Source organism: Perca flavescens, chromosome 16 (genome assembly GCF_004354835.1).
Source record: "Perca flavescens isolate YP-PL-M2 chromosome 16, PFLA_1.0, whole genome shotgun sequence".
NCBI classification, from domain to species: domain Eukaryota; kingdom Metazoa; phylum Chordata; class Actinopteri; order Perciformes; family Percidae; genus Perca; species Perca flavescens.
This window is the reverse complement of record NC_041346.1, coordinates 912,965-939,522: the sequence shown is the minus strand read 5'-3', so window position 1 is coordinate 939,522 and position 26,558 is coordinate 912,965. Positions and strand designations below refer to the sequence as shown.

At 42.4% G+C, this 26,558-nt stretch overlaps 2 protein-coding genes across 2 annotated transcripts in view; both read left to right on the top strand.

The window, feature by feature from the left end:
* The window catches only part of megf10 (multiple EGF-like-domains 10), a 106,435-nt gene extending 97,593 nt beyond the window's left edge, over positions 1-8,842 (top strand). Inside the window, exons 23-25 of the mRNA XM_028601456.1 lie at positions 385-429; positions 1,438-1,644; positions 5,004-8,842. Coding sequence (XP_028457257.1) covers positions 385-429; positions 1,438-1,644; positions 5,004-5,164 — 413 coding nt within the window. The 3' untranslated portion in view covers positions 5,165-8,842. The remainder of the gene's footprint in view (positions 1-384; positions 430-1,437; positions 1,645-5,003) is intronic.
* Positions 8,843-11,489: 2,647 nt separating this feature from the next.
* On the top strand, positions 11,490-25,994 carry LOC114571517 (very long-chain acyl-CoA synthetase). The gene is made up of 10 exons (XM_028602485.1): positions 11,490-12,094; positions 16,325-16,528; positions 18,116-18,274; positions 18,572-18,696; positions 20,214-20,408; positions 21,861-21,951; positions 22,711-22,909; positions 23,848-23,945; positions 24,703-24,833; positions 24,922-25,994. Exons 1-10 carry the CDS (start codon positions 11,617-11,619, stop codon positions 25,096-25,098), a joined length of 1,857 nt encoding a protein of 618 aa, XP_028458286.1. The 5' UTR covers positions 11,490-11,616; the 3' UTR covers positions 25,099-25,994.
* The last annotated feature ends 564 nt before the right edge of the window (positions 25,995-26,558 follow it).

The window sequence follows — 26,558 nt, the reverse complement described above, 5'->3', positions numbered from 1 at the left end:
CCAAGGAACATTATCAAAGTTAGAGCATTTATAAATCAGAATGACATGATATGACTGAAATCCTGATACATGCCTTTATCACATGTCCCTTACTGTAGAATATTTTTATTTTCGCTCCTTAAAAAAATCAATAATGACAATAGATAGATAGACAATACTCCACAATACCACTGCTGTGGATGGAGATGTGTAGTTATCTGACAACACCTTTCTGGCAAATCTGTTGTATTTGCATTTAAATTGGCGTGGATGGGAGACTTTTGCTCTATTATAACCACAGTTCTTAATTTATGCTGATATGAAGAACACTTTCTTTAGAAAATCCTAGCCTGCGCTTCAACTGTTCTCTGACCTTCCTAATTTTCCATTTTGTTTTCATATCAGGAGCCTATGGAGTTGACAGGAGATACATGGGGAGATCGCTACGAGGTAGGTCCTGCACTTATAAATTGTTTTTGTCCCTTTTCTCAATCCATGCAGATCCCGGGACCTCCCTAGATAGTTGGAGATCTCAACCCCCCCCCCCACCAATGTTGAACCCAAAGTTACAACCTTGATAGATAGAGCTTAAACTTCAATATAAACTATATACATATATATCTTATACCAGAGCACTCCATAGTAGATGGATGTTAATCTCTGTATAATGAATGCACACAAAATGATACAGGAAAAAATATTACAATAAACACAACAAGAGTCCTCACAAAAAAATCAAAGAGCAACAATTTCATACTTTACATTACTGTTTGTTTTATAACACTAAAATGTGTAAGAAAATAGAAAATGTCAACATCATTTATATTACTTTATGACTCCACACTATTATACAAGCCCAAAGACCCCCAGGGCCTCAAAAGATTCAAGCAGCATCCTCACTGGTCCTGCACTGAGGAAGTGAGGCAGACAGACAGACTCGGTTATTTATGTGATCTCAATCAAATTGAAAAGGAAGTTTATTTGCTTTATATTGTCCATATTATCAAGATTTAAGATTGCAATTATTTACCAAAGTTGAAGTAAAAGAGATGAGGCAGGATATAGTTACTTTGGTAAAACGTTTTTATTTGCAGACTTTTTTAGAACAAGCATGTGTTAAAAGAAAGACAGCTTTGTATCGATGTATGAAATGTTTAGTTCTAGTTGGACAATGTATGGGTTACACTATTGTGTTGTGGCTGCGCCTGCGGTAATATGATTTCTATATTATTTATTATTTATTTTTCGCAAAGTAGAGTATGTTGTGTGTGGACATTGGAGCGGAAGCTGTTGGTGAAATGATTTTTGTAGTGGTGTCATGTAATTCCGTATGGGATGGGCCACTTAGTGGCATGACACGTAAATAAAAAAATATCTTATCATATACAAATACATCTTGAACTGCTGATTTGATTGCTGAATTGCCCTCTGACTGTCTCCTCTGCCCGTGCTATCCAGATCTGAAGGGCACGCTCTATCACGCCAGCTCCTGTTCCCTCGAAAGCTCTGAAAACCCATACGCCACGATAAAGGACCCTCCCCTGCTGACAGCCAAAAACACAGAGTGTGGCTACGTGGAAATGAAGTCACCGGCCAGACGGGATTCACCTTACGCCGAGATCAGCAACAGCAGCCCGACCAATAACCGGAATGTGTACGAAGTTGGTAAGGAGCTAGTCTATATCAACAACTTTTCATTTTCGGGATTGTTCAGGTGCTGCCGGAAATTCAACCGGAAGTCCCTCATTTTCAGCTGCATAGCCGTCCCCTTCCTCTGTCTCTGTGTTGGGGTTCTAACCTCCGGTGGATTTGTGAGGACTATGGTTAACTGCTCCTCAGATCTCTGCAGGGTAAATCCAGACAGCTAGCTAGACTATCTGTCCAATCGGAGTTTTCTGTTGCACGACTAAAACTACTTTTGAACGTACACATGTTCCACCAAAACAAGTTCCTTCCTGAGACTATTTAGCAGAGGCACCGTGGCTCCGTCCGGCACCAAGACAATTATGATTGGTTTAAAGAAATGCCAATAAACCAGAGCACATTTTTCTCCCATCCTGGAATGCTGTATGGTGTAGGATTCTTGTAGGGTACAGATTTGATCATTGGCAAATTATCAAAGATGTTTTATCAATATTAATAAAGTTATGAATATGGTTATTAATAACTTTATCAAATCGGCAAACAATCAAAACGGGGCACCACCCTGCAAGTCAGGGACCAATAATCAAACTGTGGGACAGTCTCATTTCTGTGGTAATCCTTTAAAAAGGAAATAAAGGAAGGGGTGAATCCAAGCACGGACCTGATCGACCAGCAATTATTACAACAAGTACACAAATAATCACAAGCAACTACTAATTAAGTATAATAAGATTTATTAACGTCAAAATTATCAGTAGCTAATCAATAATCCTTCAATAATAAACTTATATATCTTTTACAATATCACAACCAAAACAAAGCAAAAACAAAACAGCATGGACACGTCTGTGTCTGTGTGTGTGTGTGTGTGTGTGAGAGAGAGTGAGTGAAAAAGGAGGGGCGGTGTCGAAATGTAGTTCTAACACAAAAACAACTCCAAAAATGGCTACTCCTGTGAGCTGCACAAAACTATTTAGCCTCAAGAGGGCGGTAGTGGTGCGGGGTGCACGGAGATGGGCCGAAGAAGCCGGGGGGTTGCTAGGCAACGCGTACGCTTAGCCGGTATGGTAGCTAGTTCCTGTGTTAGCTCTGTACGAACGTAAGCCGATTCCACGTGGCTAAACTACAGCGTTAGCTCGGGAGCTACGCGGCTAGCCTGTGTCGTGTGTGTGTTAGTAAAAGAAGAAAGAGAAGAAGAGTAAAGAAAAGAGGCACTCTGATCTTAGTTATCGATAATGACCCGCCCCCCTCAGCTACTCAGGTCTGGACCACACGTGTAGTTAGGACAGACTGAGACTTTTGACTTACTGAGGAAAACTTTGGTCATTATAACCACTCCAGTGGCTAACAGCTGATTTCGCGATTCTATCGCAGACAGTAATTAAAACTCCATCAAAGGAGTGATTAAGCAGGTAGCGCTTATGGTTTTAACCAGCTACTTAACACAACATCAACAGTACCATGATCTATTGATACATTCACAGAACAGATTAATAATCACATATGGACCAGTACGTGATTAAATCAGATCACCTTAATGGCAACAAGTGGTAGCGAACCCTTTGCTCATTAATAAACACACTACTTATCTCTGCCCAGACGTAAGCCTTCTTACGGTGTGTTCAGTCCGTTTGTTTCTGTCCAGAGATTTCCACAGAAATGAAACAGAACGGGTCCCTGGCGCTCGTCAGTAGCCACGGAGAAACTTCCTCCAAAAGGGCAGCAAGGGGGAAGTTTAGTCGACTTTGAGAAGAAAACGTCGTTTCCTTCTCCTGCAGATATGAAAACACTGGTGCGTTTTCAAGGATCCACCGAAATAAAATCCACTTTCTCCAGAAAATGGAATTTCAGCACAAGCGCTTGCGCGCTCCCCTCAGTAACGGAGTTGCAATGGAAGACAAGGATTTTCCTAGGATCAGGCTTTTTATAGGTTAAGACCCCCTGCTGTGTTTATGGTCCAGCTGAACCAATAGGAAGACTCGAAACTCTTGAAAGGGTGAAGACTACAATCTTGTAGTTCTTTGACTTCCTGCCAGTTGTGAGGCGTTTCCCTTCTGGCTGGCACTTTCGCATAGAGGTGTGAATTATCCCGGCTTTGGGGTTTACATGCAGGCCAAGATTCCTTTGTCTCTGAGCACATGTGTGTCCTGTATCCAGAGGTCAGTTTAATCTGAGGCCTTTTGGTTAAAATCAGGTTTAACCAGACTCTTGGTCCCCAACAATGGACTAGCCAGACCTTCCTCTGCAGCGCTGTGGAGAAGGGTATGCTTCAATTGCATTAAAGGTGCAGTAGGTAAGACTGTAAGACTAAAACTCTGGCTCCCCTTAACCCTAACCCTCAAGGGGTTTTACAATCTCAACATAAGACCCTAAAATCAGTAAGGAAAAAGTCCCCAAAACACTTTTGAAGGGAAAGAATGAAAGAAACCTCAGGAATAGCAACAGAGGAGCGATCTGTCTCCCAAACCAGACAGACATGCAACAGATGTCGCATGTACAGGATAGACCAACCAAGAGTCACAAAATTCAAAATAGATTGTAAACATAAATGACGAATAGAATTAGAAAGTGATTTGACGTCGGCGATGCTAATTGTTGCGGCTAACAGTACCAACAATGTGGCTAGCGAGGGTCAAAAACCGGTTTGCAGTAGGGAGAGTGATTGCAGACCGGGACAAACACATTCTCACTCCCATCGCGTCAAAAAGCGACGCTTGGCTTTGTTATTGACGCAAAAAGTCTCTGTTAGTGTCATATTTAGATGTGCGTGGTCGGGACTCTTGGCGTCACTTTTTGGCACTCTGGATTGGGAGGTACGTTTAACCGACATGCAGCACAAGAATGGTATAGTTAGGTTCAGGAAAAGATGGTGGGTAGGGTTACAAAATGTATGTTTCAGTGACACGCGGACAAGAACAGGACATGAACCCGGGTCTCCTGGGTGAAAGTCCTGTGTTGTTTGACCCATCCACTCCCCCAACCAACCTACTTACAAGGATTTTTGGTCTTTCATACTAACTACCGTTGTCTCTCTTAATACTATGTCATCTTCAAGCTTCACATAGCTGCTGCTCTGCTTGGTGCGTTCCATACAAATGCTAAAGGGGGATTTTTGTGTCGGTATCTGACGCTGAGAGACACTGACCAAGCTTCAGTATTTAAGAAGTTGGGAGTGAGAACGGATTGCTGGTACACACAACCGCTCGTTGCTTTTACAACCTTCCCACGCCACCGAACAGTAACAAAATCCACAGCATCTGCCGATGAGGCTATACTAGTGCTACTCAAATTTTCAAAATGTTGGACCGTTTACTTTAAGTTTACAGCTTTGCACTTGTATCCCTCCTGCAACTGCCAACGACGCCTGTCTTTGATTTCAGAGCCGACTGTGAATGCCATCCAGCTGACTGGAGACAGCAACGGCCAGTTTGGTCAAGATCCGTACGATCTGCCGAAGAACAGCCACATCCCCTGTCACTACGACCTCCTGCCAGCCAGAGAGAGTCCCTCCCCACAGGACAAGGGGCTGGACAGTGAATGATGGCACAGAGACTCAGCACAGAGACCAGCTCTCACCTCCAGTCTGCAGCTCCGGCACTGGCTGTTCCAGGCACACTATATACCCACAACATGCTTTCACTTGTTTTCTCGCTGTTATACGACCGTAATTATGTACCATGACTTCTTTCTCAACAAAGTGGGTATACAAGAGTTTGAAGGTTAATTTGGAGGTATAGCTGTTATTTTTTTACAGCAATTTGTAAACTGCGATTAAATCTTCGTAGGTCATTCCACATGTCCGGGAGCTACGGCCTGAGTATGCTTTGAACAAAGCAGATCGTATGATGTGTTGTCTGACCACTGCTAGCAGCAACTCTTCCAAATGGCCACACTCAACGGTGGGTTAAAAAAAGCCTGCTGTCACAGTCTCTGTCCGACTGCCTCTCTGATCTCTCTCCAACAACTCTTTTCGCAGCCTCGACATGACAGATCCTACTAGTGATGATGACACACAGATGGTGGCGAAGCGTTTGTGGCGTTGCACTTGGTTGGATGTATGAATGAAAAGTGACCTTTCCACACCTCCCACCGCAAAAGTGGACGTGATTGTTGGATTTTTCGGAAAGTTACTGGTTGCGTCCAAAATCGCATACTAAAATCACAGATTTTTCTATGTAAAAATGTAAATTAAGCTCCATGGCTGCTGTCCTTTTGTCTGTTATAAACTTTGTCGTTACTACCGCATTGCATTGTGGGATACTGATGCCGGCGTGGTGTCCAGTGTTTGCATACTGTAATGTTCCACTGGAAATAGTATGCAATTCACATACTAGTGGTTTCATACTAAGATTTCGGACGTACTTAAATCTCACATACTGTTTTAGCCTAGGGCACTAAATAGCATGTTAGTATGGAATTTCGGACGCAATCAATGTCTTGGTTTCAGATGCTGATAAATGATCTGAGTACTTTGTTTCAAGCATACTGAAGCCTTTATGATGTTTGTGTAAAACATGAAATACCATCAAATTTCTATTTTTGTAACAACAGTATTTGAAAAATGGCTAATTGGATTGAATATTAGCAATTGTATCAAAGATTAGATGTTTGTTAAAGTTTGATTAGGTAGAGTAGTAGAGGCAAGTGGCTAACTGTCTTTTTTATGTTGGGATAGTCATTGTTGGGTCGGTATTTAAGTTAACTAAACGTAAAAGTTCCATTTAAATACTATTTTTTATCAGCATAGTTCAAAGATCTGCAAGTTGTTTAATTGCACTGTGATCAGATCTCAGCCAGGTGTAATGTCATCTGTGTGACCCCCACTTAAAGAAAGTCTCCCAACAAGCTTTCTACAGTAGCCTAACGTTAGCCTAGTTAGGAAGTCTGCAGACGCTTTCATCTGTCTCCCTCTGTCATGTGACTCTTGCCTTGTACATAGCGGTCCTGCGTAGGGTATTCCTCATCGCTTCACTTGGTCGGGGCTGCACCGCGTTGGATTTGCATATCAACATCCAGTCACAATGTGGGCAGAATCCAAATCAAATCAAGATAACTCAAGAAGCACTGGGATGTTACTCAGTACTGAACACGCTTTATTTTAAAGCTTCAAATTGGTATTGGTAAAATGTGTCAATGACAGAATTAAGGCCCTGACACTGAATGATTTACAATGTTTAAAATGCTTATCACAGTTTCCCTTTATCCAGATTTTTTTTCTAATGACATCATACTGAAAATAAGTTGAATGCATTGTTTTGCTCATTGTGTTTCTGTACTGAATAACTTTGTTTTATGCATGAATGGAGTGTTATTGAAAACATTATTTAAAGTTCTATGTAAAATGAGACGGAGCATGCAGCATGGTGAACATCTCGCAAACGTAGCAATTCAACCAATGAGTGGATGAGCCCAGTACTGTTGAGGAGGCACTTAAAACCCTTTTCTATTGCAGGCACCCATAACTTTGGGCTCTACACCAGTAGTTCCCAACCTTTATCACGTGAAGGACCCCTAAACAGACACAAATTAGACCACAGAGCCCTTTTTGATAAGATTTCGTCCCTTGGTCCCCCATCTGGTAGGATGTTTTATTTGCTTGATTACAGAAAGTGTATGAAACTCATAAAGACCAAAATAGTAATTCATAATAGACATTCTATCATTGTGGTACGTATTATTTATTATTATAGTCAAAACTTTAGTGAAAAAAGGATTTCCCTTTTTGCTGGGGGCCCAGTGGTACACTCTGAAGGACCCCCCTTTGGGAACCAATGCTTTAAATTGAACTTTTAAGAACCTTTCAAGTCTTTGGTTCACGTTATATATTTTGTTTCCACTGCATTTATTAAACAAGATGTTTTAGATATGTAGCATGAAAAATGCAAAAGCGAGGCCTGCTTCATTAATAATGTGAGACAGGCAACAAGAGGCCATCTTCTACTGCAAGAACTTGACCCATAACCTTCTTGACCATAAGCTTCTTCTATTCTAAACTTCTAAGAACCATGTGAGGCATAAGTACTAGGCACTTCCTGTATATCCGCTGTTGGGACATTTCTTATGTACACTTGAAAGCACAGAAGTAAGCGAATTTGGGACATACAACAATGGACAACTGATATTGTAATTGACTTTCTCTCTTATTTGTGTAAAGATGTTTACTCTGATAAGGATTCCATGGCAGTGCTAGGAAAGTAGAGCCCAGATAGCGCATTGAAGTACTTTATAGTTTGTTTGTTTGTTTGTTTGTGCTCCTCTGTCCTCATGTTATCTTAGTTTTATTATTTAAATGTTGCCCTGCACTGTTTAGCTATGTGAGTCTGCTCCAGATTTTGGTTTCTAACTGATAACTCTAGCTCCTTCTAAAACGCATCATTTCACTACATATTATTGAGGGCCTGGGCATGTTGGTTTGTTATTACTCTTTTAGGTGGTTACGACACATGTTCTTGACCTTAACAGCGCTGCTGATAACCCCTGAAAGTTCCTGAACCTTGCAATGAGTGTCACTTCCTGAATAATATCCAAATTGCATTCCCTAAGCAACACTCTTAAAATTATGTTTAGATTCTGCAGTGGAAAAGGGTTAATATAAAGTTTCTCTGCACCCCTTGCTCCCTTCCCCTTTCCTCATATACTGATGAGGTTCTGTACATGTTGGCATTGGGTGTTCTGGTACCAAGTACACTTATGAACCACCCTTTGCTCGAACATGGTGTTTGTTTTACCTGATCCATGACTCCCACAGAAGTCCATACCAAAGCACCACTGGATCAGAGCAATCACCCCCCTCTAGGTTTCTCCATAGTAGAACTAGAGTCCAGTTGGTCTCTCAGGCCTTCTTAGGACGTACTCACACTTGGCCCAGTTACCTTGAACCGTGCCAGAGCCCAATTGTCCCCGCCTCCAAACTCCCCCGCTGGCCTGCACTCACACTGCAACCAGACGCGATCACACTGATGCGTACCATGGCCGAGTCCAACTGAACCGTGCCCTGGTCCACCTCTTTCTTTTCATGTTATTACAGAAGAAACAAATACTTATGTATATGCTGAATCCAAAAATGCATCTCATACAACAAAATACAACAATACATACTTGTTTTTTCGGGCTGTGCCCGGCTGAGCCCCGTGGGTCGAGGCCTGGCCACCAGACGCTCGCCGGCGAGCTCCCTTTCCCACGTCTCCCCACCCGCGTCTCGCTCCCCTCCCACGTCTCGCTCCCCTTCCCACGTCTCGCTCCCCTTCCCACGTCTCGCTCCCTTTCCTGCATCTCGCTCCCCTTCCCACGTTTTGCTCCCCTTCCCACGTCTCGCTCCCCACCCATGTCTCACTCCCCTTCCCACGTCTCACTCCCCTTCCCACGTCTCACTCCCCTCCCACGTCTCGCTCCCCTTCCCACGTCTCGCTCCCCTTCCCACGTCTCGCTCCCTTTCCTGCATCTCGCTCCCCTTCCCACGTTTTGCTCCCCTTCCCACGTCTCGCTCCCCACCCATGTCTCACTCCCCTTCCCACGTCTCGCTCCCCACCCATGTCTCACTCCCCTTCCCACGTCTCACTCCCCACCCACGTCTCGCTCCCCTTCCCACGTCTCGCTCCCTTTCCTGCATCTCGCTCCCCTTCCCACGTCTCGCTCCCCACCCACGTTTTGCTCCCCTTCCCACGTCTCGCTCCCCACCCATGTCTCGCTCCCCACCCACGTCTCACTCCCCTTCCCACGTCTCACTCCCCTTGCCATGTCTCGCTCCCCACCCACGTCTCACTCCCCTTCCCACGTCTCGCTCCCCTTGCCATGTCTTGATCCCCTCCCACATCTTGCTCCCTTCTCGCGTCTCGCTCCCCTCCCACATCTCCCTCCCAGAGGAGGCCCTGGCAAGGGGCTACAACTCCTAAATGTCTGATTCATGTAGGGTTAGTCCTACATGCATGTTTGCATGTCCTTGCGCCCGGGGACACAGGGACATGCAAACCCCTCCACCATGTTAGGTGGCGAGTCTAGGAGGGAATTATTCTATGTTTTCTTTTTTGTCTCTTCTGTATTCAGAATTGCATAAAATAGCAAACAGTCTTAATCTATTCTGAGCACATTTCAAATGTTTGTAAAATAATGTATATAGTTAAGTCAGTTCTGTAAAAAATATTTACATCACCCAGCGTCTTATGTCCGAAATTAAAAAACTGGAACAAACGTGGCATTTGGTTTAGCACTGATACAATGATTATGAAAACTGGGAAACTTATCCTACATATACTGCATTTCTTTTGTAATCTTTTCTCTTTCTAGTCTGCCAGAGTACTGTGTATTTATATGACCACTAAAGATGTTTGCTCTGTCGAATGTTTGGGATTTCCCCGAGATTAACAAATACATTCAAATTCTTGACTCTTAATTGTTTCTTTAATCCTCCAGTTCCAGAAGAGAAATCATTTACACTCAAGCTGCCACTGCACACCTGTCCCCCCAAGGTGACAATGATTTAGCCACCACCACAATGGGATTCTATTGTGCTTTTTTTGTTTTTTATTATAGTGCTGTTTGTGCAAATGCTTTGGAATAAAATGACATAATATGATGAAATAGTATGGCGTCTTGTGATATTTATGAGTACTTCATGCAAGTTTGCAAGAGACTCTTTTCACAGCAGATATGCATTTTTGATTCTGTTCAGCACTATACTTGGCACTATTATGTTCATCTTTAAGAAACATTATGTAACTTTTTATACCTTAAAATAACTATAACAGTGGTGGTCAAAGCAAGCAACTAATACACAGGTTTTAGTTTAGTTTAGTTTATTTGTTTCACAGAACATAAAAAAACAAATTACACTGAAGAAATACAAAATACATGTGAGGGTGTGGTAGAAACCTGTAAGGGCTTTTTGAAAATAATACTGTAGTAAGACTCGCTGCCACTATGAGTTCTCTCTGTACAAACACAGACAAGGCAGTTGCTCACAGACAAAGGCACTTTTTTATTCTAACGTCTGTTCACACACACTTTCAACATAAATACACAGCTTCACCAGAAAGAAACCGCTCTGCAGTTAGGGCCGTGGAGCTTCATGGCTCTTAGTCAGCATGTTCTCCGCAGCGGGCTACCAGTGATTATTACCCTGATACCCCCAATACCTTAGGTGTAATTCACCTAAGGTCCTTCCTGCAGAGGCATTGTTGCTTCGTCTGCCCAAGACGAGGAGCGCTGTGAAGGAACGTCTGGTAATGCAGGACCAAACTTTAATCAACTCTACTTCACTTCCTTTAACGAGCATTAGCTGTGTCATCACTTGGCTGTTGCAACTCAATTGTTGAAGTTTATGAAACTTATACACAATTGGCCCCAATTTGGCCCCGTCCGAACAGCATCTCATTTTACCTTTCACCCTTTCTCTGGTCTCGGTCCGACTAGTCCACACAGCATTTCGGGATGGGAGAAAAACGTGCTCTGGTTTATTGACATTTCTTCAAACCAATCACAATGGTCTTGGGTGGTGCTAAGTGCTAAGACGGAGCCATAGTGCCTTTGCTAAATAGTCTCAGGAAGGAACTTGTTTTGGTGGAACACGTGTACATTCAAAAGTAGTTTTTCTCAGAATTTTAGCATTTTAATTTTTTTGGTCCGTAACATAATTTTTTTCCTACAACGTTCTCAGAACGCTGTCGGAGCAGAAGCAACTAGCGTTTGCCAACATCAAGCTGACAAGAAACTCTGTGGCAGATCAAGTTTCTGATCTGTCTGGAGATGTCTACTGGTCTGGCCCACTGGAGATGGGAGATGTGGCCCATAAACTAAAATGTGTTGGGGCGGGGGGGCTGGTGCCACCCTTCTAGCCCCCACCGTTCTAGCCCCGCCCCTGGGTTGGAGCGTCTTTTGGCAGTGAAAGGCTGGCTGGTAGTCTCTGTGCTGCTGAGAGATTGCATAATGAGCGGCCCATCCGCTTACTGCAGACTGCTGGGCTGTTGAAAGTGAGGTGTGGTGTTTTTAAACGTTACCATGTTAACTGTGGCGTTAAGCAGCGTTTTGGCGGGACTGCTGGCTCTTGTTGTCTACCAGAGGGTGGCTCATCCCTTCTTCTGGCTGGATCTCATGTATTACTGGAAACTTCGGAGGTACGGGAAGAAGTTGGCGGCTCGTATGCAGCGAGGAATAATCACATATCTCGACTGTTTTCTCTATCAGGCGAGAAAGAAGCCGAACAAAGCCTTCATCATCTTCGGAGAGCAGACCCTGACGTACCGGGATGTGGACCGGAGAAGTAGTCAGTTCGCGAGCGCGTTCAGGACGGTGGGCTCTGTGAAACAGGGAGACATTGTTGCCCTGTTGATGTCCAACGAGCCGGACTTCATCTGCGTGTGGTTGGGACTGTGTAAACTGGGCTGTGAAGTGGCCTTTCTCAACGGGAACATTAAAGCCAGGTCCCTGCTGCACTCCGTCCACAGCTGCGGGGCCGCGGCGCTGGTCGTCGGCGCAGGTAACGTTACCGCACGTTCCTTTTCCCGCAGTCAGGGCGGTTCCTTTAACTAACAAGTAGCCTATTCCGATCCTTTACTTCAGTAAAAGTAGGTAGCCTACAAGGCCTAATGGCACACTGTGGAAATACTCTGTTACAAGTAAAAGCCCTGCATTGAAAATGTTACTTCTGTAGTCTGTAAGTATCGGCTATCATTAGGAATGATAATGAAATGTAGTCAAAGCAAGGGCGTAACTTTGGGTTCAACATTGGGGGGGGGGGGTGAGATCTCCAACTATCTAGGGAGGTCCCGGGACATGTATGCATGGATTGAGAAAAGGGACAAAAACATCATAAATATTGTAGGAAAAACAACTTGATTTCAGAAAAAAACTCCTTAAACATTGTATCAATTATCTCGAAAAATACGTCTACAAAAAACTATGTCAAAAAGCGACAAACCTCTAAAGACAACTGATTGCTGTGCCAAGCAACAAAAACTTTGGAAAAAGCCCAGAATGGATTATTATGTTGATGGGATGTTTCCTGGTCTAATTTGTGTCAGTTTAGGGGGTCATTGACATAAATTTGAGATCCACTGTGGCAGGCAATTTCCCATTGATTCTACCAGGGCAGTGGCCGTTTGCTACGGATTGCTTGGTTTGTGGTGTGTGTACTTCTACTGTAGCCTACTTCAGAGGAAAACATTGTGCTATTAAATTGACCTGGCAGAGAAATGTTACTGGTTTCGTTGCAGAGTTGTAGATTTTATTCTCAAAATACAACAATTAATATATATTATTATTATTACTCATGAAACTATCCAGCATTATATTAGAGTTTAACCCTCGGGTTGAGAACTTGTGTGAGTAATTGGACTAAAGTTGTTAATACTACAATTACCTGCTTAAAATAATGCTACATGAGCTTATAACTCCCAAATTCTCCAATGTAACAGAGACGTTCACTGCACCAGTATATTCCCAATCACACTGAATGTAATTCTTTAATTCCAGCCAGATCGATGGGTTATCTGGAGAATGCAGCTGTCGTAACATTGCTATATGTCCTTCAGCGTACAGTAAAATGTTAACATTTTTCAAATCACGCCCTCCCATGGAAGTTTCCTAACGTGAGAAATGCTATCAGTGCCACTGATTCAGATAGCTGACAGGGAGAGAGCAAAGTACTGTGCCATGACTTCCCCTAACAATAAGCCAGCCATATATTTGAATAGTCTGGAGCCCTAATTAGAAGGATTGTATTCATTTAATTTAATTTCAAACCTTTATTTAAAACACTGGGCCCATTGAATGAGACCCTCATTTCTTAATGGGGCCAAGTGCACAGCATGCATTTCAGCAAATGGGCAATACCATTCAAACTACAGCAGATACAAAGTTTAAACAATCAAATAAAACAGACACAAGAAGATACACAGAAGTCACTAAGTATGGCTGACAGATGGGGGAGAGACCCATTTTAAAGGGTAACTACCGTTTTTTTCAACCTGGACCATATTTTCTTGTGTTTTTGTGTGTAAGTGACTGATGGGAACAACAATCTCTGAAAACAGTCCAGTATTAAGTGTGAACGCTGTAACAAGCAGCCATGAACCGGGCTGTAATGTAACCCTACAGGACAGATGTTCAGCATCAGTCAGCGTCCACTAAAAGTTCTGTTTTTGCCGCTGACAGACTCAGATTGTGTCAATAGACAATACTTTTAACGTGTATAGAGCCAACATATTTTCACATGTAAATCGGTAAACTATGTGTTTATTTCAACCAAAACTAGAGTTGTGATGGTTGGAACAGTGGAAAGATGACCCAAAACGGCTTTTCATAGATTTATTTAGTTTCTGTCGACTTTGAATGAAGTGTATTTAACGATGTAAATGTTTATTTACATGGAGTCTGGTGGGTTTAGCGAACCCAATTTTGCAATGTTTTTATGTTTAAATAAATAATCTTACTCTTTACCAGAAAGGTCGACCTCCAAATCCTTTCCATAATGTTGTCAGACACTTAGAATATCAATCTGAGTCTGTCAGTGGCAAAACCAGCACTTTTGTGAACGTACATCCAAGCTGCACAATTGTCATATTAACTTACATTGTAGCTTGTTTCTCTGCTTCCGACTGCAGAGATCTCTCTTAATACTGGACCAATGTCAGAGATTGTTGTTCCCATCACTCACTTAGACATAAAAACATAGGGAAATAGAGTCCAAGTTGAAAGAAACAGAAGTTGCTTTGTGCCGCATTCCAGGAATGTGGAGCAGCAAACGAAAAAGCAGTCTTGCCAAGCTCAGTCCGGGACCTCAAGTAAAAGCCATTCATTGGAAAGAGTGGAAAATGGATTTACATATGGAGTTAAGAAGAAGGAAATGTAATGGGGTAATTTACCAAGAATGCTTTACTGATGAACACAAACATGAGCATGTCGCCTCATCTCAAGAAATGGCCAAATGATATTGACTTTATGATCATGGAAGATGTTATGTTGACCACAACCTCACACACACAATCAGGTGTGTGTAGGGGTGGACAAAAAACAGATACTGTGCAATTAATGACATTTTTAATCGTGATTATGATTTCGGCTCGTAACGATCACACAAGGCAAATAACTGAGAAAACTGATTATTTAGGACATTACGTTTTGCAAGTACTATCCATCCATCCATCCATCTTCGTCCGCTTATCCGGTGTCGGGTCGCGGGGGGAGCAGCTCCAGCAGGGGACCCCAAACTTCCCTTTCCCGAGCAACATTAACCAGCTCCGACTGGGGGATCCCGAGGCGTTCCCAGGCCAGGTTGGAGATATAATCCCTCCACCTAGTCCTGGGTCTTCCCCGAGGCCTCCTCCCAGCTGGGCGTGCCTGGAACACCTCCCTAGGGAGGCGCCCAGGGGCATCCTTACCAGATGCCCGAACCACCTCAACTGGCTCCTTTTCGGCGCAAAGGAGCAGCGGCTCTACTCCGAGCTCCTCACGGATGAGTGAGCTTCTCACCCTATCTCTAAGGGAGACGCCAGCCACCCTCCTGAGGAAACCCATTTCAGCCGCTTGTACCCTGGATCTCGTTCTTTCGGTCATGACCCAGCCTTCATGACCATAGGTGAGGGTAGGAACGAAAACTGACCGGTAGATCGAGAGCTTTGCCTTCTGGCTCAGCTCTCTTTTCGTCCTGGCGGTGCGATAGATTGAATGCAATACCGCACCCGCTGCGCCCGATTCTCCGACCAATCTCCCGCTCCATTGTCCCTCACTCGCGAACACAACCCCAAGATACTTGAACTCCTTCACTTGGGGTAAGGACTCATTCCCTACCTGGAGAAGGCATTCCATCGGTTTCCTGCTGAGAACCATGGCCTCAGATTTAGAGGTGCTGATCCTCATCCCAACCGCTTCACACTCGGTTGCGAACCGATCCAGTGAGTGCTGAAGGTCGCAGGCCGATGATGCCATCAGGACCACATCATCTGCAAAGAGCAGCGATGAGATCCCCAGCCCACCAAACTGCAACCCCTCCCCACCCCGACTACGCCTCGATATCCTGTCCATAAATACTACAAACAGGATTGGTGACAAAGCGCAGCCCTGGCGGAGGCCAACCCTCACCTGAAAAGAGTCCGACTTACTACCGAGAACCCGGACACAGCTCTCGCTTTGGTTGTACAGAGATTGGATGGCCCTGAGAAGTTTTGCAAGTACTGTAAAGTCTTATTTTGTCTTGTGTTCTGAATGAAGAAAAAAGTTCAAACGAGAAAAGTATGAAGGGAAGTTTGACAATTCAAGATAGGGCTGGGCAAGATATGGATATTATATCGACATCGATATCTGAGGCTAGATATCGTCTTCAATTTTGGATATCGTTATATCGTGATATGACACAAGTGTTGTCTTTTGTATTTTGTGAAACCCAACAATATCGCCGCCATATCAACATCAATGTATTTGGTCAAAAATATTGTGATTTTTGATTTTTTCATATCACTACGCTCTCGTTCAAGGTTGTTTCACTGTTGATTTGTTTTACTGTTTCACTATTTTTTTAACTTCAATAATTGCAACATATTTTTAAAAGTCAATGAGTAGTTGTGTTAATTAATCGTGATTTTAATATTGACCTAAATTATCAGGATTTTGGTTTTGTCCATAATCAAGCAGCCCTACTCTAACATGAGCAGGGAGCGTATGCATGTTTATTATACTATGAAGAGACATATCTTTGTGTGTGTTTGTCCAGATTTGGTGCGTTTGGTGCAGGACGTGCTGCCTGATCTGAAGCAGGACAACATGGCGCTGTGGCTGGTGGATCACACAGCACCGTCAGAGCATTTCACCACTCTGCTGGATAAGGTGGAACACATGTCCGGAGAAACCTTAAGGGATCTTCCTAAAGTTGACATCATGTCCAACTTTCTCTTCATTTTTACTTCAGGCACCACAGGTACTGCATGAGCATCGACTCCCTTAGTTCTAACCATAGACTAATATACAGTCTATGGTTCTAACACAGCCAGAAGCCCCATGTAAAGGGCTCCTCTAGAGATATTATTGTCGTTATAGGAAGAAGAAGTCGACAGAACAATCTCACACACGGCCCATTCAGTATCTGGCGATGGCATCACCTTATCTTTCTCAGTAGTTGGAGTTTGCTCAGTTGTCGTGGAGTTCTAAATGTTCAGATAAGACTTGTTGAGAGTAGGCCTGTAACAATTATTACATAACTGTCTAATTGTCCATTTTTTAAAATAATCACAGTTTCTTTGTTTAACAGCAATAAACTGCTAACATGAGCTAAGGTCTTAAGGAGTATGACTGGTCATGTCGATTTTGTTTAGATATGACAAATTGTAATTATATAAGTGATTATTGGTTGGACTATATATTTTTATTATTTCAATTGTTAGTTTTTGACACTTGACCCTGTAGACGTTCATAGAAACAAAAATTACAGGGGGGGGGTACAGTTAGAATAAATGTTTTATGATAATAAAGAGGCGTGGTTTACTTCATACGCTGTGTATTTGTGGTATTATATTATCTGGGTCACATGACCGTGATATATAACTAAAAGATGTATCCTGGGATTCACTCACAACTTTAATTTGTTTAAAAAAGTAATACATAAATAGTTTTAAAATTTGACTGAAAGAGACAATTATATTGCTAATTGCAATTATTTCTGAGACATGAATTGTACAGCAAATTCTGGAATTGTTTCAGGCCTAGTTATGAGCACTGTATCAGCAGATGAACAAAGATCATGTGATAGGATTGAAAGCTCCAGAGAAGCCACTAAATGGACCTTGAGGTGAGATTGTTTTATCATATTTAGAACTGCGCATTATGGAAAATATCAAACATCACGAATTTTGTGACCAAATACCTGATTGAAAGCTGGAATGAAATGCAGTTAGACTGTTCTAAATCAAATTGTGCTCGACTCCACCAAGTGATGAAGCAACAATGGAATCACAAAACCATTTCAGACGTTAAAATGTCACAGACAAAACGTTAACTATGCTTAAGTCAGAATCAGAAATGTTTTTTTTTTTAAACAGGTCACATGTTTATTTCACAGATAAGATGAATGTTTGATTTTGATTCAATGGTGATTAACAGTTTTACCGGGTTTTTACAACGTAAAATAAAGCCAGACTTTAGAGCGCTTCTTACTAAGCTCCATGGCAACACAACAAGCTCCTGGAAGTACAATGGTCGCTACGGAAACCAACATTTTTATTTCATTTAATTTATACTTTTTATTAATCCCCAGAAATTTCAATCCTTACCAAACTTGAAATTTGGAACCCCTGATCGGATTAGAAACCAAACTTTTCCAAAGGATTCCAAACGGCTCCAATAAAAAAGTGATTCCATTGGAATGGTCATTTTTGAAACAACCCCGAGTTGGAACCGGTTCTCGATGCCCAATCCTAGTGGTTGCAGCATACATGAACAAACAGACATCTTGAATGTATTACACTGCATGTGGAGCGTTTCTTCAGTAAGTGGTGCCGCTCTCTTCCAGGTCTCTCCAAAGCAGCTCGGGTGGGTCATCTAAAAGCCATCATGAGTATGACCTTCTTTCAAATGTGTGGAGCCACATCTGATGACATCATCTACATCACTCTTCCTCTCTACCACATGTCTGCTTCCCTGTTAGGGATCGGGGGATGCATACACCTTGGTAAGAACAGCTGTTCTTCATGTTCCTGGAAGACTTGCCCTTTATATTCAGTACGTAAAGAGGTCCAGGGCAAACGCTGGAGGACACAAACATGACGGCGGATATGCTTTTTATTGGCCTATATCGAATTCTCACTTCCTCACATGCCAGGGGGAAAAGCTGAAACAAAGCAGAGGAAATGTCTCACTACCGCTCATAAATAGTTTGTATTTTTAGACATGTAGAATGCATCGAAACTCAGAGTTTTTAGCACTATATTCTCTTACACTGTTGGCCTTCTTCTCCTTTGGATCACAGGCGCAACGTGTGTGTTAAAAAAGAAGTTTTCTGCCAGTCAGTTTTGGACGGACTGTGTGAAACACAATGTGACGGTGGTGCAGTACATAGGAGAGCTCTGCCGATACCTGTGCAACCATCCCACGGTAAGACAGTAGCTGCCCCTAGAGCATGTGTCAAACTCATGGCGCACAGGCCAAATCCGGCCCCTTGCAAATTTTGATCCGGCCTGCATATCAATTTCAGCTCACCATAGATTTTGGCCCACCTAGTTGTGTACCAAACCAAAAACTGAAAAACTGTTTTTCAATCTGCAATTATGCGACACTCAAAGAAGAATATGGCAGATTTGGCGACTTTGATACTCAGAAATTCTGCCAGAAGCAGAGTTCTTTCATATTCAGCCTGCTTTTAAAAATGAAATCATTGTTTTTCATGATTTGCTAAATTCTATGATGGCTAAGTTACTTTTTTGGGGGCTTTATGTCGACCAAACTGTAAGTGAGAAGGCTATATGAGACATGCAATAATACAGCCAAAGATACTTTACTTTTCCAATGAAATAACAGCATGTCTATCAACTCTACATTTCCAGTGTGGCCCTTAGTGAAGGTGAGTTTGACTCTCCTGCCCTAGAGGCTGTAGTGATGCGAATATTAGTGATGGCTGGATGTAGCCTAACAAAGCTTTGAGGCTGCCTTCCTTTTTTGCCAAAAAAACATGTTCAGTGCTTCAGAAAAAACTCTACCACATATACTGTAGAAATTGTGTTAAAAAGTTGCATATTAAACTGGGCCTACAATAACGTGTGGGTGTCCTAAATCCTTTACACATACCTTTTTAGTGCATATAATACTCAGCTATTGAAAAAGCCTATTATGTAGTATGATTTTATATATCATATTTTAATGTTAGGATGAACTATATCTGTGGATGGCTACCTTAGTGACTACCTTAACAATATGCCAGTAGGCCTATCATCAGTGGGGATTTATATTTGCTGATAATATGTTGGATTCATGTTAAGACTTTTTGATTTTAGAATATACATATTTTTTTAATTAACAATATTTTGGAGGCCCCCATTGACTCTGAGGAACCCCTAGGGCTCCCGGACACCCAGAGATTCCCATCGGACTCTGGTCAAGCCTGTAAATAAGCATAGTTCCAAAAAGGCTAGGACTGTTACTTCAAAGGTGAAACACAGAAACAAAGGTGTTTTCTTAGTCTACATCCACGACGTTCCACGTCCGGAATTGCTCCGTTGCTGTCGGATTTCACTCTTTTCGTCCCCTTCCTCTGTCTCTGTGTTGGTGTTCTAACCTCTGGTGGATTTGTGAGGACTGTGTTTAACTGCTCCTCAGATCTCTGCAGGGTAAATCCAGACAGCTAGCTAGAATATCTGTCCAATCAGAGTTTTCTGTTGCACGACCTAAACTACTTTTGAACGTACACATGTTCCACCAAAACAAGTTCCTTCCCGCTTAGAGCCACCCAAGATGATTGTGATTGGTTTAAAGAAATGCCAATAAACCAGAGCATGTTTTTCTCCCATCCAGGAATGCTGTGTGGACTAGCCAGACCCTCCTCCGCAGCACTGTGGAGGAAGGTCTGGCAATGCGAGACTAGTATTTTCTTAATCCAAGTCTTGTGCTGCCTCCAGGTTCCAGAGGAGAGAGCTCACCGTGTCCGGCTGGCAGCAGGAAGCGGGCTCAGGTCAGATGTTTGGAAGGAGTTTGCCAAACGCTTTGGGAAGATCCAGATCAGAGAGGGTTACGGCTTGACCGAGGCCAGCGTCGGCTTCCTCAACTACACCGATGAGGTCGGACCAATCGGGAGGGCCAGCTATTTCAACAAGGTCAGGAATTAAAGGGTTAGAAATGGTTCCTCTGGACCTGGACCCTGCCACACTGGATTCCATTATAGCCTGTGTTTTTGGTAGATACAACACCATTTAGATTACTGCTTTGTCATATTGGCAACATCTGTTCCACATTTTTAATTTTTTTTCCTGAGAAGATCTACTGTAAAGTTATGGCCAAGTCATATTCCCCACCTGGCAGAAATTAGATTAGATTAGATTAGGTCAGGGGTCTTCAATGTTTTTTAAGACAAGGACCCCTCTTATGAAAAAGAGACGGAGCAGGGACCCCCTAATACATGTATTATATAAAATTGAGTTGCATTTTAAACTGGACCTACTATAACATGTAGGGTGGCCTAGAGACTTTAGACATACCTTTTTATGGTGCATCCAATACTAAGATAATGAAATAATAATTGTTGACGTATGCATATATTTATACATAATGTTTTGTTAAAATGTGGAACAGTTAATCCTTAAATTGACCTGTATCTGTGGATGTCTTCCTTTCCTATGGCCAGTAAGCCTATCATCTTTTTGAAAAATTAAAAAAAAGATTTATCTTTAAAAATAATGTTGAATTCATGGTAATATTTTTATTTTTATTTTTGAACTATCAAAAAATTATTTGGAGGCCCGCCTGCAGCAACTTTGAGAACCCCCTAGGGGTCCCAGACCCCCTGTTGAAGATCTCTGGATTAGTTGGTTATCTGAGTTTGAAAGAAGTGAGCATTCACCAGGCAGGGAGGATTGCTTGTTTTGTGGATAATGTATGGATTATTTGGTTTTGTTTTCTGTTATTCATGTATTTCTCCACATGATTTGTACTGTATATGCGAGACCGGAAGATGTCTGTTAAATAGGCTAGTGGTGTCTTGTAATCCCATATGGGAGGGGCCAAACGTTTAGCATGACACAGAAATACAAACCCCAATTCCAATGAAGTTGGGGCATTGTGTGAAACGTAAATAAACGCAGAATACAATGATTTGCAAATCCCTTTCAACCTAAATTCGAATGAATACACTACAAAGACAAGATATTTAATGTTCAAACTGATAAACTTTTTTCTTTTTTTTTTATTCACTCATTTTGAATGTGATGCCTGCAACGTGTTCCAAAATATTCTGCGATATATTGCAATTTATTACCTTTTTTTCTAACAAATGTTTCCCAATTTCAAATGATGTCCCCAAAAGGAAACATTGTCAACATCTGTTTTATCTAAAAAGATACATTTCTCTGTTTGTTCATCTCACTTCAATTTTATTGCTGCAAAATGGGATTATCAAGTAGACAAACTGACCAACACATATATAATAAAAGATCCATACAGTATTGCCCCCAGTATGTACTAGACGTAGGAGGTTTCCACCCGCAGGTTATTGATAACAGAGGGTGTGATTGGCTCAGTTCTGCTAACTCTTGTCTTTTCTTCTTTTTCAGCTTTCTATGCCCTTTGAGCTCCTGAGATATGAGCCACAAACATTCGAGCCAGTCCGAACAGACTCTGGAAGATGCATACGAGCACAAATCGGTAACATGAAAGTCTTTAGTGCAGAGATCTTCAACAGGGGGTCCGGGGGCCCCTAGGGGGTCCTCGGAGTTACTGCAGGGGGGCCACCAAATTATTGTTAATTTTTGTAAAGATTTTTCAGTACAGAAAAATTCTTTGCACATCTATAACGTGAAACAGGTGCATCGGAGGGGGATAAGTAAGTCAAAAGTTACAAAGAAACTCCCCCACACTGTCTAACTTGCAAAAAATACATTTAACAGTAGGCAACGTTTGGGTACTAGCCCATCATCAGGCAAAATGAATGAAGGGACTTTCTTTGCAACTTTTGAAAGTTTTTTCAAAAATGAAAATGTCTTTACATGAATCCAACAAATTATTAGCAAATATGAATCTGCCTATTTGTGAAAAAAACACAATAATGATAGACTTACTGGCCTATAGGTAAGGTAGTCATCCACAGATACAGATTCACTGTGTCACATGTATGTTTAACATTTAATTTATAAAATCATACTAACAATTATTTTAGCTTAGTATTTAATATGCACTAAAAAGGTATGTATAAAGGCTTCAGGGGCCCACATGTTATTGTAGGCCCAGTTTATTATGCAACTTAATTTTATACGATATGTAGTAGGTGGTTCCTGCTCTGTCTCTCTTTCAGCTAAGGGGTCCTTGGCTTAAAAAACATGGAAGGCCCGTGCTGTAGTGCATTGCTGTATGTACAGAGGAAGAGCTCATGCATCCACTTAATGTACTTCCTGTTTGCATGCACAGGAGAGGCAGGGATCCTGGTCGCTCCTCTGACAGCTATGAACCAGTTCCTGGGCTACGCTGGGAACCAGGTCCAGTCTGAGAAGAAGCTGCTCCGGGACGTCTTTAAAGCTGGGGATGTCTACTTCAACACTGGAGACCTCCTGCTGCACGATCACAGGGACTTCCTTCACTTCCGTGACCGCATCGGAGACACCTTCAGGTACCGTTACTGCCTGTGTCATTAAAACTGTGCTAATGCAACCTTGAATTAATGAAGATACACATTTCAAATGTTTTGTAGGTGTCATATTGTATAGAAACCCTGATTTGGCATACATATAGAATATTTGGCAATTTGTAGAACAGTAGCCTAGGGAACAGGGAAATTTAATAGTTTACTTCTGTAGATTCAGTCCGTAGTTTCTGCCTACATGGTTGTGGTGGAATTTCCATCTTATGAACTCAGTGTCCAGGACCTCATAACATTTCCAGGCAGAGGAGTACTTCAACTCGGTGTATCCATGGAAGATGGGAGACGTAGCAGCTGCATGATAAGGGACAGTTTTATCTCAGGACTGTCTCCTTATGGAGGTCAGTGGGCCTGCAACACTTCAGCATACTTCCCAGAGAGAGAGAGAGAGAGAGATATAAAGAGAGAGAGAGGGAGGCTGAACTAGGCTTATGCAGTATCACTGTTTCCATCGAAGGTTCAGCTAAACGTCACGCCTCCAGCATGAGTTTAAATACACCTTCAGGAGGACAGGAACTTCAGAGACCTAGGATGGCACCCACACTCTGTACTTACTGTGTAATGTGAAATGAGTTGTGCTGTTCCTGAGTTTTTCCTCAAAGCTATAGTGTGTAGTTTCTGTAATGACAACAACACTGTTGGCGCGTCCACATGGTACAGGACTACAGAACATGTTGATTGGCTCACTGTCTCTGATGAGATTTACTCCTTAGGTATTTAAATTGGGTATTGAATGACGGTAAATTTTTTGGTACTCGATACTTTAGTGGCAATTTGGTCGGTGCCTAACAAGTATTGAATTGAGTGCCCAGCCCTAGTAATAATATGTCAGTGCTGGGTTCACGACTTAGTTCTTCTGTCCCCAAGTGGTCACAAGAATCAGTTCTATCTAAGCCCGTGTCCTACAGGTGGAAAGGAGAGAATGTGTCCACCACAGAGGTGTTGGAGGTTTTCGGTCTTCTTGATTTTATCCAGGAGGCCAACATCTACGGAGTCACCATACCAGGTCTGTGAAATCTACGTGTTACACGGTGATTTCCAATACTGCAGAATCGACAGAATCAGAATTGGCTTTAATGGCCAAGTATGTAATCACTTCAATTTTATTCAAGGTGTCAAATCATGTTAAACCATGTCATCCAATCTGTCCGTTCACACCGGCTGCAATCAGGAGCGGCCGTGCTGGGCCACGCTCGCGCTCGTGCTGCAGCCATCGTTTCGCCATCTCCTCTATTTGTTTCGCGAGCAAATTTGACAACCTGACGCCAGGAACACACTGCACGTGAATAGCTGTGAATGTACATTCATGCCTGATCACGCACCTGGCTGTTTATACCAGACATGCATTTTTCCGCGCTGGTCACAAAGTGATCCTTCTCCTCCCTCTCTAGAGAACGTATCTGTCTCTCTGGTCTCTGTGTGTGTGTGTGTGTGTGTGTGTGTGTGTGTGTGTGTGTGTGTGTGTGTGTGTGTGTGTGTGTGTGTGTGTGTGTGTGTGTGTGTGTGTGTGTGTGTGTGCACGAATCTACACTTCCTAGCACTTTGCGGCGCTTCGCAGCACTTCGTGGGCTCTGTGTTCCTGGCGTTAGTTTGCCAAGTTACAACTAATTTAGCTTGAGACCAAGCGTCCCCCACTTTGGGGGGGAAATACTTCCGGAGCCAGCAGTGCCCTGCTATGCATGTCGGAGTTTGCTCTTGTTTATGCAGTATGACTTCTTCTTTGTGACATTCGGTCTGTGACTTTTTTCAATGTGTGTATGCAGGATATGAAGGTCGCGCAGGCATGGCTGCTGTTGTCTTGAAACAGGATCACAAATTAAATGGAAAAAAACTCTACAACCATTTAGTAGAAACCCTTCCTGCATACGCTTGGCCGTGGTTTCTCAGAATACAGGTAATCCATGCAGGTGTTCATTACCTGCCGTGTGTATTTCTAAGTGTAAAGTTCTACTGTTCATTCGGATCCCTGCTTGTGTTTCCAGACCTCTCTGGATGTGACTGAGACCTTCAAGCAGCAGAAGGGGAAGCTGGTCCAGGAGGGTTTTAACCCAGATGTCACCCAGGATCCTCTGTATTTCTTAGATGTCTCTCAGAAGGACTATGTTCTCCTGACTGTACGTCTGTATCATGACATTGTGTCTGGAAAGATCAAATTATAAACATGTTGGGACTCATTGATGCAGGAGTACAGCGAAAGATAAGCCACATTTCCATTTGACTGTACTTAAAACCCTGCCTCCTAACCCCTTTAAACAAAGCTCTATCAACCATTTTCACAGTTTGCATCATGGATGTATAATATTAACTGAAATTGAGCCTGTTGAGTTCAATGGAGTTGCTCTCTTGGCGCAAACTCCCCAAAAGTTTATAAGCGTCCCGGTTTACTTTTGTGACATGCGACCCACTGAATCTGCGCAGTAGTATTTCTCCTGCTGACCCACAGACTTTACATTGTGCTGATGTCACATGTTTTTAATTTAAATCACTTTTTATATTTGAAGGTTATCAAATATAAAAAGTCTATGGATTAAAGAACTTCATAGCATAGAACGAGTCATTGCCGCCTGTTTACTGTTTGAGATGTCCTGGCAGTAGTTCTACAGACACTCTTTTACAATGGTGAGCTACAGTATAGGGGGAAATCTTTTCTGGCCGCAGCGGGATTTTTCCATGCAATACAGCGAGTGGCCACTGGAAAGAATTTGGCTGCAAGGCTGAGTTCCCTTCCTGGGAACCTGGTTTGAATATGCTGAACGGGCTTTAAGCATCCGCTCTTCAGAAATGGTGAAGACAAGTGACTGCTTAACTGTTTTTATTTATTATTGGACTTAGCACTACCAGCACATATTTCACATTTAAGAGCAATGTGCTATAGTTTAGTTTAGTGTAAAACTTTATACCAGGGTTTCCGCAGGGTCTTTTATATAGTCTAAAAAAGTCTAAAATTTCCAAATCAAAATGGTAGGCCCTAAGAAGTCTTGAAGTATTGTGTTCTAGGTCCTAAATCATTTTTAACAGATCTTAATTTTCCTACGTCAATGCAACGCTACCTCTAATGCTTCCGCAGCGCTTTACAATATTTCTTTTTAATTCTGTGGTGTTGTAGTTCTTTCTGTCGCTAGTCCAAATATAACTCGCTGTATTACAACTACAAATGAGCCAACATACTGCAAGTCTCTTTTATATAGGTCTCTTTTATATAGACCTTAGTGGTCCCCTAATACTGTATCTGAAGTCTCTTTTATATAGACCTTAGTGGTCCCCTAATACTGTATCTGAAGTCTCTGTTATATAGACCTTAGTGGTCCCCTAATACTGTATCTGAAGTCTCTTTTATATAGACCTTAGTGGTCCCCTAATACTGTATCTGAAGTCTCTTTTATATAGGTCTCTTTTATATAGACCTTAGTGGTCCCCTAATACTGTATCTGAAGTCTCTTTTATATAGGTCTCTTTTATATAGACCTTAGTGGTCCCCTAATACTGTATCTGAAGTCTCTTTTATATAGACCTTAGTGGTCCCCTAATACTGTATCTGAAGTCTCTTTTATATAGACCTTAGTGGTCCCCTAATACTGTATCTGAAGTCTCTTTTATATAGACCTTAGTGGTCCCCTAA

What these genes read in the sequence shown, in the direction of transcription:
- LOC114571517 (XM_028602485.1), top strand. Translation starts at nt 11,617, where the DNA reads ATGTTAACTGTGGCGTTAAGCAGCGTTTTGGCGGGACTGCTGGCTCTT. An exon ending in GGCGCTGGTCGTCGGCGCAG is followed by an intron (nt 12,095 to 16,324) that starts GTAACGTTACCG and finishes GTGTTTGTCCAG; the next exon opens with ATTTGGTGCGTTTGGTGCAG. An exon ending in CGGGGGATGCATACACCTTG is followed by an intron (nt 18,275 to 18,571) that starts GTAAGAACAGCT and finishes TTTGGATCACAG; the next exon opens with GCGCAACGTGTGTGTTAAAA.